The 15,761-nt window shown below is 36.8% G+C and overlaps 1 protein-coding gene across 1 annotated transcript; it reads right to left on the bottom strand.

Moving 5' to 3' along the window:
* Positions 1–5,431: 5,431 nt before the first annotated feature.
* LOC126816177 (uncharacterized) lies at positions 5,432–10,757 on the bottom strand. The gene is made up of 5 exons (XM_050542433.2): positions 10,636–10,757; positions 8,909–9,024; positions 7,543–7,804; positions 7,111–7,226; positions 5,432–6,463 (listed from the first exon to the last, which is right to left on the bottom strand). The coding sequence occupies exons 3-5, from the start codon at positions 7,761–7,763 to the stop codon at positions 5,625–5,627; spliced, it is 1,176 nt and encodes a 391-aa protein (XP_050398390.2). The 5' UTR covers positions 7,764–7,804; positions 8,909–9,024; positions 10,636–10,757; the 3' UTR covers positions 5,432–5,624.
* Between the last annotated feature and the right edge of the window lie 5,004 nt (positions 10,758–15,761).

The raw sequence follows: 15,761 nt of genomic DNA, 5'->3' as shown, positions 1-15,761 counted from the left end.
GGATTGTTTTAATTGTGGATTTAAAAACATCAATATTAGTTTCTGAACGTATTTCAGGAGGTAAAGGGTTCCATAGAGTAGGGGCATATTGACCAAATATACAGCAAACGATTTGCTTACCAATGGGGATTGATCCCGCCCCAATTTATAGATATGAATTCTGCTTTCAGGAATATAAAAGAAAAACTGATTATAAAGTATCTAAAAGTCTAAACTATACCCTTCGATACATTGTTGCCATAACAACTCAATAATAAAGGAGTTATGAAGCTCCAAAAGTACATTTGGTGGATATTTTGAATTTATGCAAATTAGACCCTTTCCCCGGACCGAAAATCAGAGAACTTTTGATATGTTGTAGAGGATGATCCCACGAGAACAACGGAACAAAGAAACATGCTGTTGCAATTTGTTCTAGGTTGCCCTAAATTCAACGTAGATTGACTGGGCTATCAAGACAATTCTGACCAATAGCTGCATTTTCAACAAAATGGTCAAACTTGGTATTGGAGTTGTAAAATATCCGTCACTTTATAGTAAAGTACCAGATTTTACTCTATATAATGTATTCTATTTACAGGCATAACAATATTTAACAATCTTTCTAGAATAACATCTCTTTATTTTAAATGCTCTGCTAAAGGTAGAATACAAATACGTTTTTTTTAAAAGAAATTTCGCAACTTCTATTTCTTCATCATACCAAGTTTGACCTTTCTTAAAAACATACTATAAAGCTGATTATATTTTGTGAAATTATAGAATTGAATAATACCCTGTTTTTTCCTAAATTGTTAAATCTAAAAATGTTGGCGTATGCCTAATTGGGGGATGGGGTGGGTATGGATGGTCTAGTGGTTTAACGCGTGCAGGTGGAATCACGAGGTCTGTCATTGAGTCAAATGGCGTGGTTTCGATTCCCCACATGTAAAGGAGGAAGGTCGCCTGTCCAACCTCGTGGGTTTTCTCCGGTATTTCCGAAATCCTCCCACTGCTAATGACCCCTACATCTGAATTGTTGCCGTTAGTATACGGTTTTTTTTTAAAACAAAATACTTGTCGAAGGTTCCATTTCATAAACATACCCAGTTTGACATGTATTATAAGTAATAGTTTATCATATTATATGTTTTGTAGAAAAAAGGACTGTCCTAACAAACTTGAATTTTTTCACACGCCTTTAATGTTTTGATCCTTATTTTTGACTTAACACATTTAATGTTTTACTACATTTCACGAAAATTGTTATTTAAATGTTTATTTCCTTGAGATATGTTTCATCACATAGCTGATCATGATTGACACAAGTATGATATAAATACCAGAAATTACTTATGATGTAAATCAGACAAAATAATATACACCTTATTCCTATATACGTCACGGAATATTATATCAAATATTACCTCAAAATATTATATTACCGTGGACCTTTATGTTATACGCATTGTGTAAATTTCTTCTAAAACATCGATTATTTCCCCGTAATCCTATTTTAGATTGAGTCACCATGATTCAACTTCCATAGTTTTTATGTAACGGGGAGCTACGGTGGCTCGGTAAGTGTTGGCCGGGAAAGTTCATCGGGATTTGTTGTCATGGTTCCCAATTGCCAGTGGTGCAGGACTTAGGTAATGGCAAGAGACACCGTATAGTCGTTCGGACTGGACGACAAATCTAGGTCCCTTGTACACGTTTGTGTGCAAGTAAAAGACCCCTTGGCAGTTCCAATTGGATAAGAGTAGACTCATAGCACACATTATAGCGTTCGGCCGTTTTTATTAGCCCAATCGGAGCAGAACAGCCGAAATATTGTATCCCTTCCATAAATAGATTTAGACGTTTTTGTTAGAAATATATAATCTGTTGGCATATATCGTCAGATGGCGCTATGGTAAGACCAATGGTTAACTCGAGGGAACATTACAATGCTGCTTACAGGCAAAGACAATATTGGGTCAATCTTGGGTCAAAAGTGTCGATAAAATTCAATTGTTATATCATCATTTCCTGGAGATATATTTATTTTTTAGTCAAATTTTAGTTCGAAGAAGTCAATTTTGAAATCAAATATATCTTTTTGATATTTATTTAGCTTTTCTAGAGGTATAAATATTTTTGTATAATAGAAATATCTCACCCGATATTTCAATGGGGTTAAATATTAAAGAGGCGCCTGATTTGTTTTAGCTTCTTTATTGTAGTGGCACTCTTTCCTTCATTTAATAAGTTAAAAAATAATTTGGTGGGGTTTTTGTTCACCATTTTCCTACCAAGTTTGTTTGACCCTAAGTATTGCTCCCTGTGTCCCTTCATATAACTTTGTCTAATGATTGTCCAACCGCAGTATATTGATTATAAAGTTTTTCGATAATTGTAATGTCTCTGGGTTCAGATCTGCAACAAATTTATAATTGTCGTCATATGTATCAAGTTGAAAATTGAAATCTCCACCAATTATTAGCGAAAACATGCCAAGTTCACAATATTTCAGTAATTTTATATACTACGCATATTGGTCATTGTCAGTTATAGAACTATATATATTAACTAATACTAAGATGTCATAACAGATACTTATTACCAAAATGTTAAAATAACCTTTATCATCTGATTGAGTTTTAATAACGTTTATGTTGTTGCTACTTTTTAAAACAAATAACTGTTCTTCGGAGTTAGTTCTACCATGTTAAAAAAACAATATGCGACCAGCCCATTCTCTCTGACAATCGGTTTCATCGCATACACTGCATTGAGTTTCATGAAGGAAATTAACAGCGCTTGATTGTTTGTTTAAACAATTAACCAAATAACGAACAAAACCACGAGGGACTAGACCTTTTTCAGGTTCCCCGCCCTGCACCACTGACAACTGGATACCTTGCCGGAAAAAATCCGAGGAATATTCACGGTTAACACCTAGAAGGCAATACGCCATGCAATGTGCTGTGACGGGCAATTTTGTCCTGAGGGCTTCGGTTCCGCCTACTCTTTTTCAAGATCTGGGTGTTAGCCTCTGTCTCTGGCGTTGGCGTGCACATAAAAGAAACAATCACTCTTGGAGTTCCCTATAAGAGATGTCGTAGTGCCACTGCCTAGGCAACATTTCTATCTATTTTCCATGTAAAAAGAATATGGGAAGCATACATTTATTTGGAACGGCTTTCCTGAACTCATTACTGATACGGATTTATAATCTTATTTGGCGCAAAAAATGAACTTTGAATAAAGATGGAGGAATCTAATTGGACAGTGGTTCTTCAAGGTTTCTTCTCCGTACACAAATGTGTACACGGACACTCGATATTTCGTCCCATCCGAAAGATTGACTATACGTTGTCTGTTGTAAGATCCTTCGTCCGGCACCAATGACGAGGTGGCACCACGCCGGAAAATCCTGATGATAGTTCTCGGTCAACAGCGGGATAGAATACTGGACGTCCGGTTTACCGAGCCACCGCGACTCTCTGTGGAACGCAACTGATTCACGATTCGCACTAGAGCGGAAGAAAATAATAAGAGCACCAACATAAATAATCCCCCATAAAACAAACCCGCTGCAAGCAATTCCTGATAGCAGTATGCATTGGGGAGGGGGCAGGGGAATGTATTGATATCAGCATGCACCCATCATAGCCAACGCTAACGAATATCCAGACGCCGAAACAACTGAGATCTTGTCCTATGTGAACTAAAGAATGATGGGTCTAGCAAGGCTCTTGACTCATGTGCCTAACTACTAGACATAGACACATGGTTCCTTTTCTCCGATTCAAAGGTCCTTTTTTATTGGACTTGATGACCCTTTTTCTGTACTGGGGATGATGTCAGGACAGACTCTACCGATATTCAGCGTTTACCTCCCCATGCCTAAAACATCGAGAGCTCTTCATACAAAATGGAAGTTAAAACCGGAAACTGGTTTCGTGTTTACAAGGTTAACACAAACGGCGGGATAACTTGAGGACGCAAAGTTACGGAATGCAGTAAATAAATAGGATTCGTCCTCTCATGACCAAGGTGTAAGAAAAGGCTGGGGATAACTTCAGGACGGAAGGTTACGGAATGCTGAAAATCCTCTCATAACCAAAAATTCTTAACACCAAATTTATGAAAGATCGTGTAAAAACTGTAGACTCTATTGCGTTCACAGGGTGTAGGGACAGGGCGGGGTAACCCCAGGACGGAAGGTCGCGGAATGCAGAAAATCGATATGGATTCATCCTCACGCCAAATAAACAAAACTACAGCCTCATTACGGCTGTTATTATATATATCTTCATTAATTCAAAAGGGGGTGGAAGAATGGTTAAACGCTGGGGCATTAGATCGTAAGGTCTGACATTGAGTCAAGGGGTATGGCTTCGATCCCCGCTTGTACGTAACAAGGAGTAGGGTCGCCTGTCCAACCTCGTGGGTTTTCTCTGGGCCCTTCGGTTTTCTCTCACTGCCAAACACACCTGCCCGTAAGCGACTTATTCAAATGAAATCAGACCATAAATCAGTCCAAACATGACCTAGTTTGTGTCTAATGGACGTTTCACCCCACCTCACCCCACCCCCCTTCTCTCTCTCTCTCTCTCTCTCTCTCTCTCTCGTAACATCCCATCGACACAAAAAGATCCACAAGTTTGGACAAGAGGCCCTACTCTTTCCTACGCACAAACTTATGCTATTAGTTTATAAGATAAGATCAATTTATAATATATAAAATAAACAGTTATAAGATAAGATCAATTTATAATATATAAAATAAACAGTTATATGATAAGATCAATTCATAATATATAAAATAAACAGTTATAAGATAAGATCAATTCATAATATATAAAACATACAGTTATAAGATAAGATCAATTCATAATATATCAAATAAACAGTTATAAGATAAGATCAGTTTATAATATACACAGAATATGGTAAATAGTCGTTACAACGAAATGAAATGAAATGGGGTTTAACGTCCTACTTTCTGCACAGCCTGGGCTATTGAAGACGGACAGTTTATAACGGGTTATCAAGATAAACAACATCTGGTAAGTACTAGATACAATAAAAAAAAGAACAATTTATGACACGTGGTAAATATTAGATAAAAGATTAAAATAGTTAATAACACGTGGTAAATACTAGATACAATATGAACACGTTGTAAATATTAGAAACAATACGATAAGAACAATACTAGATACAATCAGAAAACAACAATTTATAACACGTGCTAAATACTAAATAAGATAAGAAAAGAACACGTGGTAACTACTAGATACAATACGATGAGACCAATTTGTAACACGTGCTAAATACTAGATACAATAAGAAAAGACCAATTTATGACACGTGGTAAATAATAGATACAATAAGAAAAGAACAATTTATAACACGTGGTAAATACTAGATACAATAAGAAAAGAGCAATTTATAACACGTGATAAATACTAGATACAACAATTTTTATTGATAGATAAACAAGGCGAGGTAAACATTAATTTAAATCAGTTTAAATCGGACTGTTTACGACATTAAGAACACGGTGTCAACAGTGGACATAAATTATATAAGTCGCAATACTTTCGAGACCTTTCATTTTGTTATCCCCGGAAAATAGCCAACACCTGTCTAGCCTAGTGTGCACGCATGCGTGTTCTCAAATGTTGTATCAGTTTGGGAATATCAGATATGATTAGAAGGGCGAATGGCAGGACAGCGAATATCAGCCCAAAATAACCAATAGTAGCTGAACTTGGTCTCTCATCTTTCTGACTGACTTTCTTACGAATAACAGCCGATATTTTACTTTTGTTGAGGGTTAATTCCTTGTAGATGCTGCTGACAGCTGCCTCCTTCATTGCTGATTCAGATGTCACCACCACAACGTCTTGACATACCTGCGATCTCAAAACTCCGTCAGATCCTAACACAGCCACCCCTGTTGATGAAGGTTGAAGATCAAAGTCAGTGGTCTGTGTACATGGCATCACTACAGTGGTGGTTGGGGAACATAGGTCTTCTACTGTGGTGGTTGGGGAACATGGCTCTACTACTGTGGTGGTTGCAGTACTTGGCTCTACTACTGTGGTGGTTACAGTACTTAGCTCCACTACTGTGGTGGTTGGGGAACATGGCTCCACTACTGTGGTGGTTGCAGTACTTAGCTCCATTACTGTGGTGGTTGGTAAACATGGCTGTACTACTGTTGTGGTTACAGTACTTAGCTCTCCTACTGTGGTGGTTGGGGAACTTGACTCTACTACTGTGGTGGTTGCAGTACTTAGCCCTCCTGCTGTGGTGTTTAGGGAACTTGGCTCTACAACTGTGGTGGTTGTAGCACTTAACTCTACTACTCTGGTGGTTGCAGTACTTAGCTCTTCTACTGTGGTGGTTGCAGTACTTGGCTCCACTACTGTGGTGGTTGTGGAACTTGGCTCTACTACTGTGGTGGTTGGGGAATACGGCTCTACTACTGTAATAATATTAAATCATATATGTCCATTTAGAAGGCGCTAAATCCACAAAACGTGTTCATGGCGCATAATACAATGAAATTTAATAATATAATCCAAACAGTTCAGTTTTCATGTCAGATTTAAATTGATTGAGTGATGGTTTTTGTTGTGGTTTATTCCATTTTGTAGATGCAGTGACCTGTAAAGCGCGGCCACGCATCAGTTTTAACTTCCACTTAGAAACACAAAGTTTTATCTAATTTAGAATGCGACGGGAAATTTCAAGAGATATCACATGTACGGAACACATCCAAACATATATTGAAAGGCAAAATACAATGTTCGGAAATTGATCTTGAATTGGACAGACAACCAGATCCTCTCTCTTCCAGCTTATTCTTCAGATCTACCTCCTCCCTCTGACTTCTTCCTCTTCTTATAACCCAATATGCTACATAAGTTCGCAAATATGAGGCGGATGATTGGGTCACCAATGCTGTTGGGGGGTTTTAAGGGTCAGGTGACAAACTGGTTTCAAAGAAGCTGGAGAAACGATATACCAAGTGTATTGATGTCAAGGTGGATTATGTTGAAGAATAAATATAACAATTTCCATATAGATTGCATATTACTTGGGGGTAGGGGATACCCCAAGTATACTTACATATTGACTTTCTACAGTAAATGGTGCCCATATCCATTGCATTATCATTCGTCCAAATCCAATCAACATTTGAACGCTGTAGAAGTTTTGCTTTATTCCATGCACTGTCGTTAAAACTGTAATAATGTTATTGAGATTAGAAAACTATTGAATATAAAATAAAACGCTTAATACAAGACGGCGTGCGTGAAACAAAATGGGGTTTAACGTCCTTCTTTTCTGCCAATCGAACTGCTAGAGGATGTTCCATACCCGGCCCTCCACCCTGCACTACTGACAAGGGGAAACAACGACGAAACACCTGCAATATCCAGTCTAGTAAGTCAGGCCCGTACCCACTGAGCCACCACGGCTCTCGTTATAATGAGCAGAGACATTCTAAGTCTTACGACATTACTATTATATAGAACATCAGCCAACGTTTCAACTTACCCAACAGTATTCCAACCTTCTTCCTCTTCTTCTGAACATTTCCAGGTTGTATCAGTTCTAACACCGTTACTCAAGCCAACGTTGATGCCACACCATCCTTCCAGATTATAACACCTGATTGCTACCAGTTGTGTACTACCAGGTATGTTGATGGATGACATAGCATTCCATATGTTATCATTATCATGTTTATATTGATCACCATCCGCGTATAAGTCCATTATATTATCGCAGTATGCTTTTACAGTTATATTTAGACTGGCTACAAAAATAAAATATAGACTATATACAAAAGACCAGAAGGGATTATTTGATTTGTAAATATCGATATAAAGTTGATCTTTAAAAGAAACAACAAACGAACGAAACCGCTAAATTTTATGTTTTCCACTGATCCCTTTCTATCGGATAATCGAATACCAAAATCATTATTTAGAAGTAGCTGGGAGTTCGATTCAAGCGCGTGTGTTCGACCCCCCCCCCCCTCCCCCAACACATTTTTATTTTAATTTTCTACATTCAATTCTAATCGTATCCACCTAAATATTGTCTCAGTTTCGCGTAGCGAAGCCGTACTTTCTGCGAGAAGTTATTTTTTCTTAACTCTCCAAGGCTGGAACTGATCGATGAGGCTCAGTATCTCCCCTAAACACCAAACTTTCGCCAATCGAGGTAATGTCGTTGCAACAGTTGTAGCAAGGGCACGATAGGAGCGGCGTGTCAGCGTGGTGCAGTCTTCTGGACCGATGCGGCAATAAGATTGACCACGGTGGGGATATTGCTGAGCTCTGTGCAGACAATGCTGAGCAGGCGTGGAGTTAGCGTGCAAGAGAGAAGTGAGGACGATTGGAGCATCGTATAGTGAGAACGTGAAAAGGATGAAATTTCTGCGTTTTTGCGCGTACGGACAGCTTAGTTGCCCTCACACATGAGGGGATTTTTTTTCGCATTTCACCACGACCTATAGAATTTCTGCGCGTCGTAAGCGTGTAGCGAGGTCTTGGTTATGTGTGAAGGAGCATTTGCCACTAGTAGTCAAAACAAAAGTCATGTAAACGAATTGAACATACATGAGCAAATGAAAGTTAAACTGCCAAACTAAGAAACTAAATCCATTTGAATACTGATTTTCAGATGTTTCAAGAAGGGTACGCATCAAATCAAATCCTTGGTGACACAAGGTGTTCCAAAAAGAGTAAGCACATCTATACCAACTTGATTGAAATTATTTTGGTTATAAACATATACCATATATCAAGGTTCTGCACTTATATTAAAATGCCGTGTTTCTTCTTTTTGGAACACCTGATGCCGCGTTTTATTTGGGGAGTTCACATGGCACACAAATCTACTTTTGTATACATACTTTTCGTGCTATTGATGAACTTTCTACAATAGATGGTGCCTACACCGTTTAAGTCTGCAGTCGTCCAAATCCAAAACGGTAGCAGCTTAGCATTTCCCCAGGCTGTGTCGTCAAATCTGCAATAACGTTATTGATATAAGACAAATATTCAGAAAAAGAGAGTGAGAGAGATATGGTTCTAACGCACATGGGTTAAACCATTGATCCACACAACTCTCCTGGTCATAAAACAAATCTGGATCAAGCTTTGCGTGGAATATAACATAATATATCGAATATTCACTGCCATCCACGAACTCATTTTTGTTTTAAAAATTAGTCCTGCAACCAAGTCGCCGTGTGGTTACAGTAAGATATCCACAGCAGTGAACATTCGCTAGTCCGCTACAGAACTGATATGGATGATATCGATGCGGCTTAATCGGTCCCAAATATTCACTTTTTTTTCCTGCGACAAACTCAATTCTAAAACATTTTTTTTTACGTATTAGAAAAATAAATAAAGACGTTTGAAGTATATGTAGCTAAAGATTATTTCCTATTTGGCGTAAATGGGTATGTAAAACGACTAAAAGGCGCCAATCTGTCCGGACCAGTAACGTCTTAGGCAAACAATACACGCGCCATTGAGCCAGTAATTGATACCCCGTGATGTGACGTCACATGTTAAAAGCAGTCATTTTTTACAGAGTTGTAAGTGTCTCTGTGAAACAGATTGTTAGATATGTTATCACAGCGATAAACAGGAGATATCGTTCGAGTGCGCTGCATGTAACTTGAATAAACCGTTAGAATTTCCAGATTAATCAATATATTTATTGAATTGTCTTTACATTCTTTAATAAACAGTATTAAATATTAAACCCATTTCAATGTCAGATAGGAGATATCCAAACATGTGTACAGAATGTTCAAACGGCTTTACAGTTTTGGTATAGAAAACTCTATTGTTTTGGTTATGCTTGGTCAGCCCAAAGTATCCGTAACATAAATACTTTTAACAGTCTATTGAAAACACGTCTTACTGATATAGAAATTCACAATTGGTCGGCTAAGCTAAACGACAGTATGGGTTTAAATAAGTATAAATCTTTGTCAAGAAGAAAATTTAACATAAATTATGAATCTAAAGATCTCACGGAATATTACAAAATTGAGGTTGAATCTTTTACCATTAGCTACAAATTTGTTTAATAGAAATATGAAAAATAAAGATAGTTTCATGATGTAAGATCAACACGAAGATAACGAATTAAGTCATATTAGATGTAAATAATATATACTTGCAAAATTTGTTAATAAGTGAACAATAATAGATAATATATTATATGTTCAATGAGTCATTTACAACAAGAAATAAATCTCTTTTAATTCAATTTTACATTGTATTAATGCCACTTTAAGTTACTGATCAAACTATATTTAGAATTATCCTTATGTATATAAACAAGTATTTATATGTCTACTACTACCTCATTTTGTAACTATTGGTTCCAGGCCTACTTACTCGAATAAACTATGTATGTATTATTTATTATTATTTATAATCTCCATATAAGTGAAGAAGACAAATGAACATTTCTCACAAGCCCATAAACAAATGGCAATTTGTATTCTCAGTAACTATCATGACATGTTAACAATTAGTATTATTGTAGGCGAATTAGTCTGGGATAAAACCATGACATCTTTAAGGACATTAATCTCTATATAAAGGATTAACTTACCCGACACGTTCCCACTTGTCTACCCTTACATCTGAACATTTCCAGCTTGTATCAGTTTTAATCCCGTTACTCAAGGTAGCACTGATGCCATTCCAACCATGGTAATTCGTACATTTGATTGCTATCAGTTGTGTACTACCAGATATGTTGATGGGTGACAGATCATGCCAGCGTTTGTCATTACCATGTCTATATTGAACACCGTCCGCGTACAGGTCCATTTGGTCATAACATCCTACATGTCCAGTTATAGGTGGAAGGGCTACATAAACAAAAGAGAGAGAAGTGAGGTTTAACGTCCACGCGAAACAAAGTAGGAAACGGGAGAAAATGAATGAGGATGGACAAGCGGCTCTACTTCTTGGCACGTATAAGCTGGGAATGTTATCTTAATTATTAAATAGACATTAATTAACTAATCCAGATCATAACCAACTCTCGATGCCATCGCTACCCTGCAATATTTAGCGGATTGGAATACATTTTTGAAAAATAATTAAACGTAAAATTGGATAATCTAGACTTTGTTTTTTATCGTACCGACTTTAGTACTGATCGAGACAAGGCTAAAATTCAAAAGCTAATATCTCGATTCATAGTGGAGTAATTTGACAAAAATTTTCATCATATTCCATTTAAGTTATTTATTTTTTAGTTATTATAGCGAGAACTGTCAACTCTATATCTAATCTCCCATAATGCTCAATTAAGGTAAGCTTGAAAAACATAACATATAGTAGGACATTAAACCCTATTCCATTTCGTTACCAAAATGGAATTAAATACTACCAGTCCCACTTAACATCGATTCAACCTGAACTATAAAACACCTGTACATCATATATATAATTTATAAACTAAATATATAGATATATTTAAACTTACAGTTCCCATTACAAACACAGCTCTGTACAACAAATAATATGACGACAATGGCCACCGGGTATTTAACCCAAAATGTCATCTCTGTTATCAACTAAATATGAAAAAAAGAATAAGACACATTGGTTATAAGATTAATTTCTTTTTAATAGTAGAGGTAACATTCTTAAATTAAAATATTATGTATTTTACTAAGATTTCTAATTGTGGAGTCACGTGGTTAAGTGGGTAAGGCGCTGGCTCGCTAGCCTGGAGGTCGGGTGTTCGATCCCTGCATTGGCCGAGAAAGTTCATCCAGATTTTCCGGCGTGGTTTCCCCTTGTCATTGATGCAGGATGGAGGGCCTGACAAGGCCAGCTCTCTATTCGTTCGGATGGGACGAAAAACCGAGGTCCCGTGTACACATTGGCGTGCACCTAAAAGACCCCTTGGCAGTTGGAATTCGATATAAGAGTAAGCCGTAGCGCCGTTGCCCGGGCTAAATTTCCCTCATAGCACACTGTATGGCGTATGCCCGTCTTTATTAGCCCAGGTTAGGAGCAGAATAGTAGGACGTTAAACCCCATTTCATTTCATTTCATTTCATTTCAAGATTTCTAATTGCGTGCGTGTTTTATTATTTTAAGCCGTGAGTAGAAACCGGAATATCAATAGAAGCGTATTTAGAGTAGCCTCTATTACATGCCTTACATCGGATTATGGGGGTTGACCGGTCTAGTGTCTTCAAATCACAAGGCCTGTCATTGAGTCAAGTGGCGTGGTTTCGACTCCCCGCTAGTACGTGTCAAGGAGTAGGGTTGACTGTAAGAACCTCGTGGGTTTTCTCTGTTCTCAGGGATGTACCATATGTTAGTCCCACAAATGACCTAGTTTGTGTTGAATTGAATTTAATCCACCTCTCTCTCTCTCTCTCTCTCTCTCTCTCTCGATATAAATTGTTTAAATACACATTTTACAAGAAAAAAAAATGTTATTTTTCATCAATTACCGTGAAACAAAGAAGTGCAGTTTTACGGTTGTGCTAATATTTTGGGATATATTGATGACATTATTTATGAATAACCCCAAGACGGGCGAAAAGTAATTTAAAAATGTTAAATAATGTTAAATCATTGTTAAATAATGCTATATTTACTATATTGGGGGGGGGGGGGGTTGCATGGTCGAAGGGTTAACACGTGCACGTTGCTTCATAAGGTCTCTCTCTCTCTCTCTCTCTCTCTCGATCACGTGTTAGATTTACGCATCTTTTTTGAAAATTAATATAGATAAATATATATTCGATAACAAAATATTTGCATTTTTGTCCTGGCCCGCTGGATTCCATCTAAAGGCGTTGCAGCAGGATATAAATATTTTAGAGTACTGTCGACTTTGTCAAGTTTTATTTATGTCAACCTACAACTTTTGCTATATTTCTGTTCATTATATTATTTTATGTCAATGTGCCAAATGACGAAGGAGGTCCGCGGTGACTCTGTGAGTACGAATTTGCCCCCCCCCCCTAACCTGGAGGTCTCGTGTTCGATTCCGGTGTTGACCGATAAGGTTCATCAGGATTTTCCGGCGCGGTTCTATATTGTCAGTGGTGTTCGATGGAGGGTCTGGCAAGGTACAGCGTATAGTCGTTCGGATGGGAAGAAAGGGTCTCGTGTGCACATTGGCGTCCGTATAAGAGAACACTTGACAGTTGGCATTCGAAATAAGAGTAGCGCTGCTATCAGAGCAAATTTCACTCATAGTACACTGCATGCCCCTCGATGCAGAGCAGTATGAAGTTAAACCCCATTTTACTTCATTTACAAACTACTAATATAAGTATTACCTACCTGTGTGTGTTACAGGTAATTCAACATTATTCAGCTTAACAATACGTCTTATTCAATAAAGTATCCAATCGTTATAATTGACACCTGTTAACTTGTTGAGAGAGACCCAACAGTTTATATCTTGTAGTAAAATTCTGGTCTGTTATACTAATTTATATTCATAAGATAGCCAATCATATGACTATGATCTGTTATAGCCAGTTAAAATATCAGAGACGCCCACGGATATAATCAATATACTAATTAATATTCATAAGTCAGCCAGGGATATTTTTCCCAATCAATAAATATGTTCACATAGAAATATAATATTTATCAGCTATGTTAAATCCTCAACTCAAAAGTGGAATATAGTGTTCTGGAATCAATGAATGAAATGGTACTATCTTATCATTGGGTGGATAGAACTTACGGGTGAAGATCAATAAAAACAATTTTCTTTCTTTTAAATATTTCTATATTAATCACCGTAAAAAACTTAAAAGATACAATTAACAAAACATTTAAACATTCAATCTGTCAAAGACATTTCTATAGAAAGAATGGAGGGTATCGAATTCCATAGCCTAGATGAATACCGGTATAACTTATGTGAATAGGTCTGTAGAAAGGAAATAATCAAAGGCCACGTTTGATATAATTATAACAAAAATAAATTAGCGTTTACATGTAAATAAACACATACCGCTGCTAAATCAGTCTTGGGAATGACCAGTGCAAAATGAGGTCAAGTAAGGTCGACAACGCCACCGACCATTCTAAGTTAGAAAACTTGGAACAATGCATATTTCTCCAAAGTTATTAATTGAAACATAGTGAAAACTTATCCAAGATATAAATAAAGTGCTATACTATGATTTTCGATACAATTAATACCTCATTCCCCATTAAAAATAGCAGATAAGCATCTTTCTGTCTTCCCTGGTCAACTCGGGCCAGAAATCTTTCGTGTTGACAGTACCGGAACCATACAAAATTTGGAAGAAACATTTGTTAACAAAGAATTTTAAACAAAATTAATAAAATTGAAAGCATCCAAAAATGACGTTCATCACAACTGGGGTTTAACGTATATGTTATAGGATATTTACCACAATATTTACCAAATAATACATAGCAACAATATAAACTCAACTCATATAATACTGATATCACCAGCAACATCACAATTTACCCTAACCCATACAAATCTGCCAAAATCCAGAATAATCTAATAAGATATTATTCAAACTCAAACGTGTTAGGATGACATAGTTTTTAACTTATGTAAAATGACCACTTTAAGATAACTCACAGAAAATTCCACACGATTCATTCATTTACAAACGACTGCAGGATTTTAAGTCGACCACTTGGCCCTTTATAAATGACCAATATCAAAATTTCGAATAGGAACGTTTTGAAATTGGGTTAAAAAAATTGTTCGAAATATGGTAAATTTGACACCCCACATAAACAATTTCCAGTTATACCGGAAGTTATCATTTAAATATTTTTTCCACTACATCTGTCGCCTAGAGGCCCCGTTAGACCAAGTATGAATGAAAATTACTGACCCCCAGGGTTATCGGGGTTTTTTTTCAATTTTTGCATGGTCCTCCGCGTACTTAATGATTTCCGATAATTACTATAGGAGTTTTTGGCCCTTAATCTTTTTTGAAAACTCTTCTGGATGCTTTAGAGACTACAGGTATCAACCGAATGACATGGAATTTGTACACATTAGAGGAAGAGATCTATTTTTTTTTAACAATTGGAAGAGTTGTTGCCCTTGATCACTTTGAAAATCGTATGGTGATTATAAAGACAAATGTTGTCACCCGTTTGACTGTAAATATATATAGTTTGTTTAAGGCATGGATACAAGAAATCCTGCTGAATTTCAAGGATTTTCAAAAACTTGAAAAGCTAAATTTATACCAATCCGATTAAAATACAGATCTATATTTCGTTTCGTTTTTTCTATACTTTTGATAGCCTCCACTAGATGAAGATCTGACCGGTTATATTGGGAGGTGGCGTCAGGGGTCACACAAGCGGCTTTTGACCTATGACGTCAGACATTTGATTAACAAATCAGCGTTGAAGTTCCTAGTGGGATACCCACAGTCCCGTGCATCACACGCCAAGAACTCGCCGCAGGATTGGCTAATCCTTTACATCAATCAGAACGCGGGTTACATAACAACTCCTCCAGACCTTAGTGAAGTAAAGCTAAGTAAAATTAAATTTTGAACTTTCAAAACGAAACGAAATAGAATTTGTGTTTTATGAATCAGAAGGAATTTATACAGTGTTTAAGTCGAATAATCCTATTGAATTTTAACGATTTCCGATAACTTTAACAGCTAAATTCTAGATTTTTAGAGATTTGTAAATTCATTCATTACCAACTAAAAAAGTGACAACTACTGT

The sequence above is a fragment of the Patella vulgata genome, chromosome 3 (assembly GCF_932274485.2).
Source record: "Patella vulgata chromosome 3, xgPatVulg1.2, whole genome shotgun sequence".
In the NCBI taxonomy this organism is placed as follows: domain Eukaryota; kingdom Metazoa; phylum Mollusca; class Gastropoda; family Patellidae; genus Patella; species Patella vulgata.
The sequence above is the reverse complement of the archived record's forward strand: the minus strand, read 5'-3'. Positions and strand labels throughout refer to the sequence as shown.

What these genes read in the sequence shown, in the direction of transcription:
- LOC126816177 (XM_050542433.2), bottom strand. Translation starts at nt 7,763, where the DNA reads ATGGACTTATACGCGGATGGTGATCAATATAAACATGATAATGATAAC. An exon ending in GAAGGTTGGAATACTGTTGG is followed by an intron (nt 7,227 to 7,542) that starts GTAAGTTGAAAC and finishes ACATTATTACAG; the next exon opens with TTTTAACGACAGTGCATGGA. An exon ending in TTACTGTAGAAAGTCAATAT is followed by an intron (nt 6,464 to 7,110) that starts GTAAGTATACTT and finishes ATATTATTACAG; the next exon opens with TAGTAGAGCCGTATTCCCCA.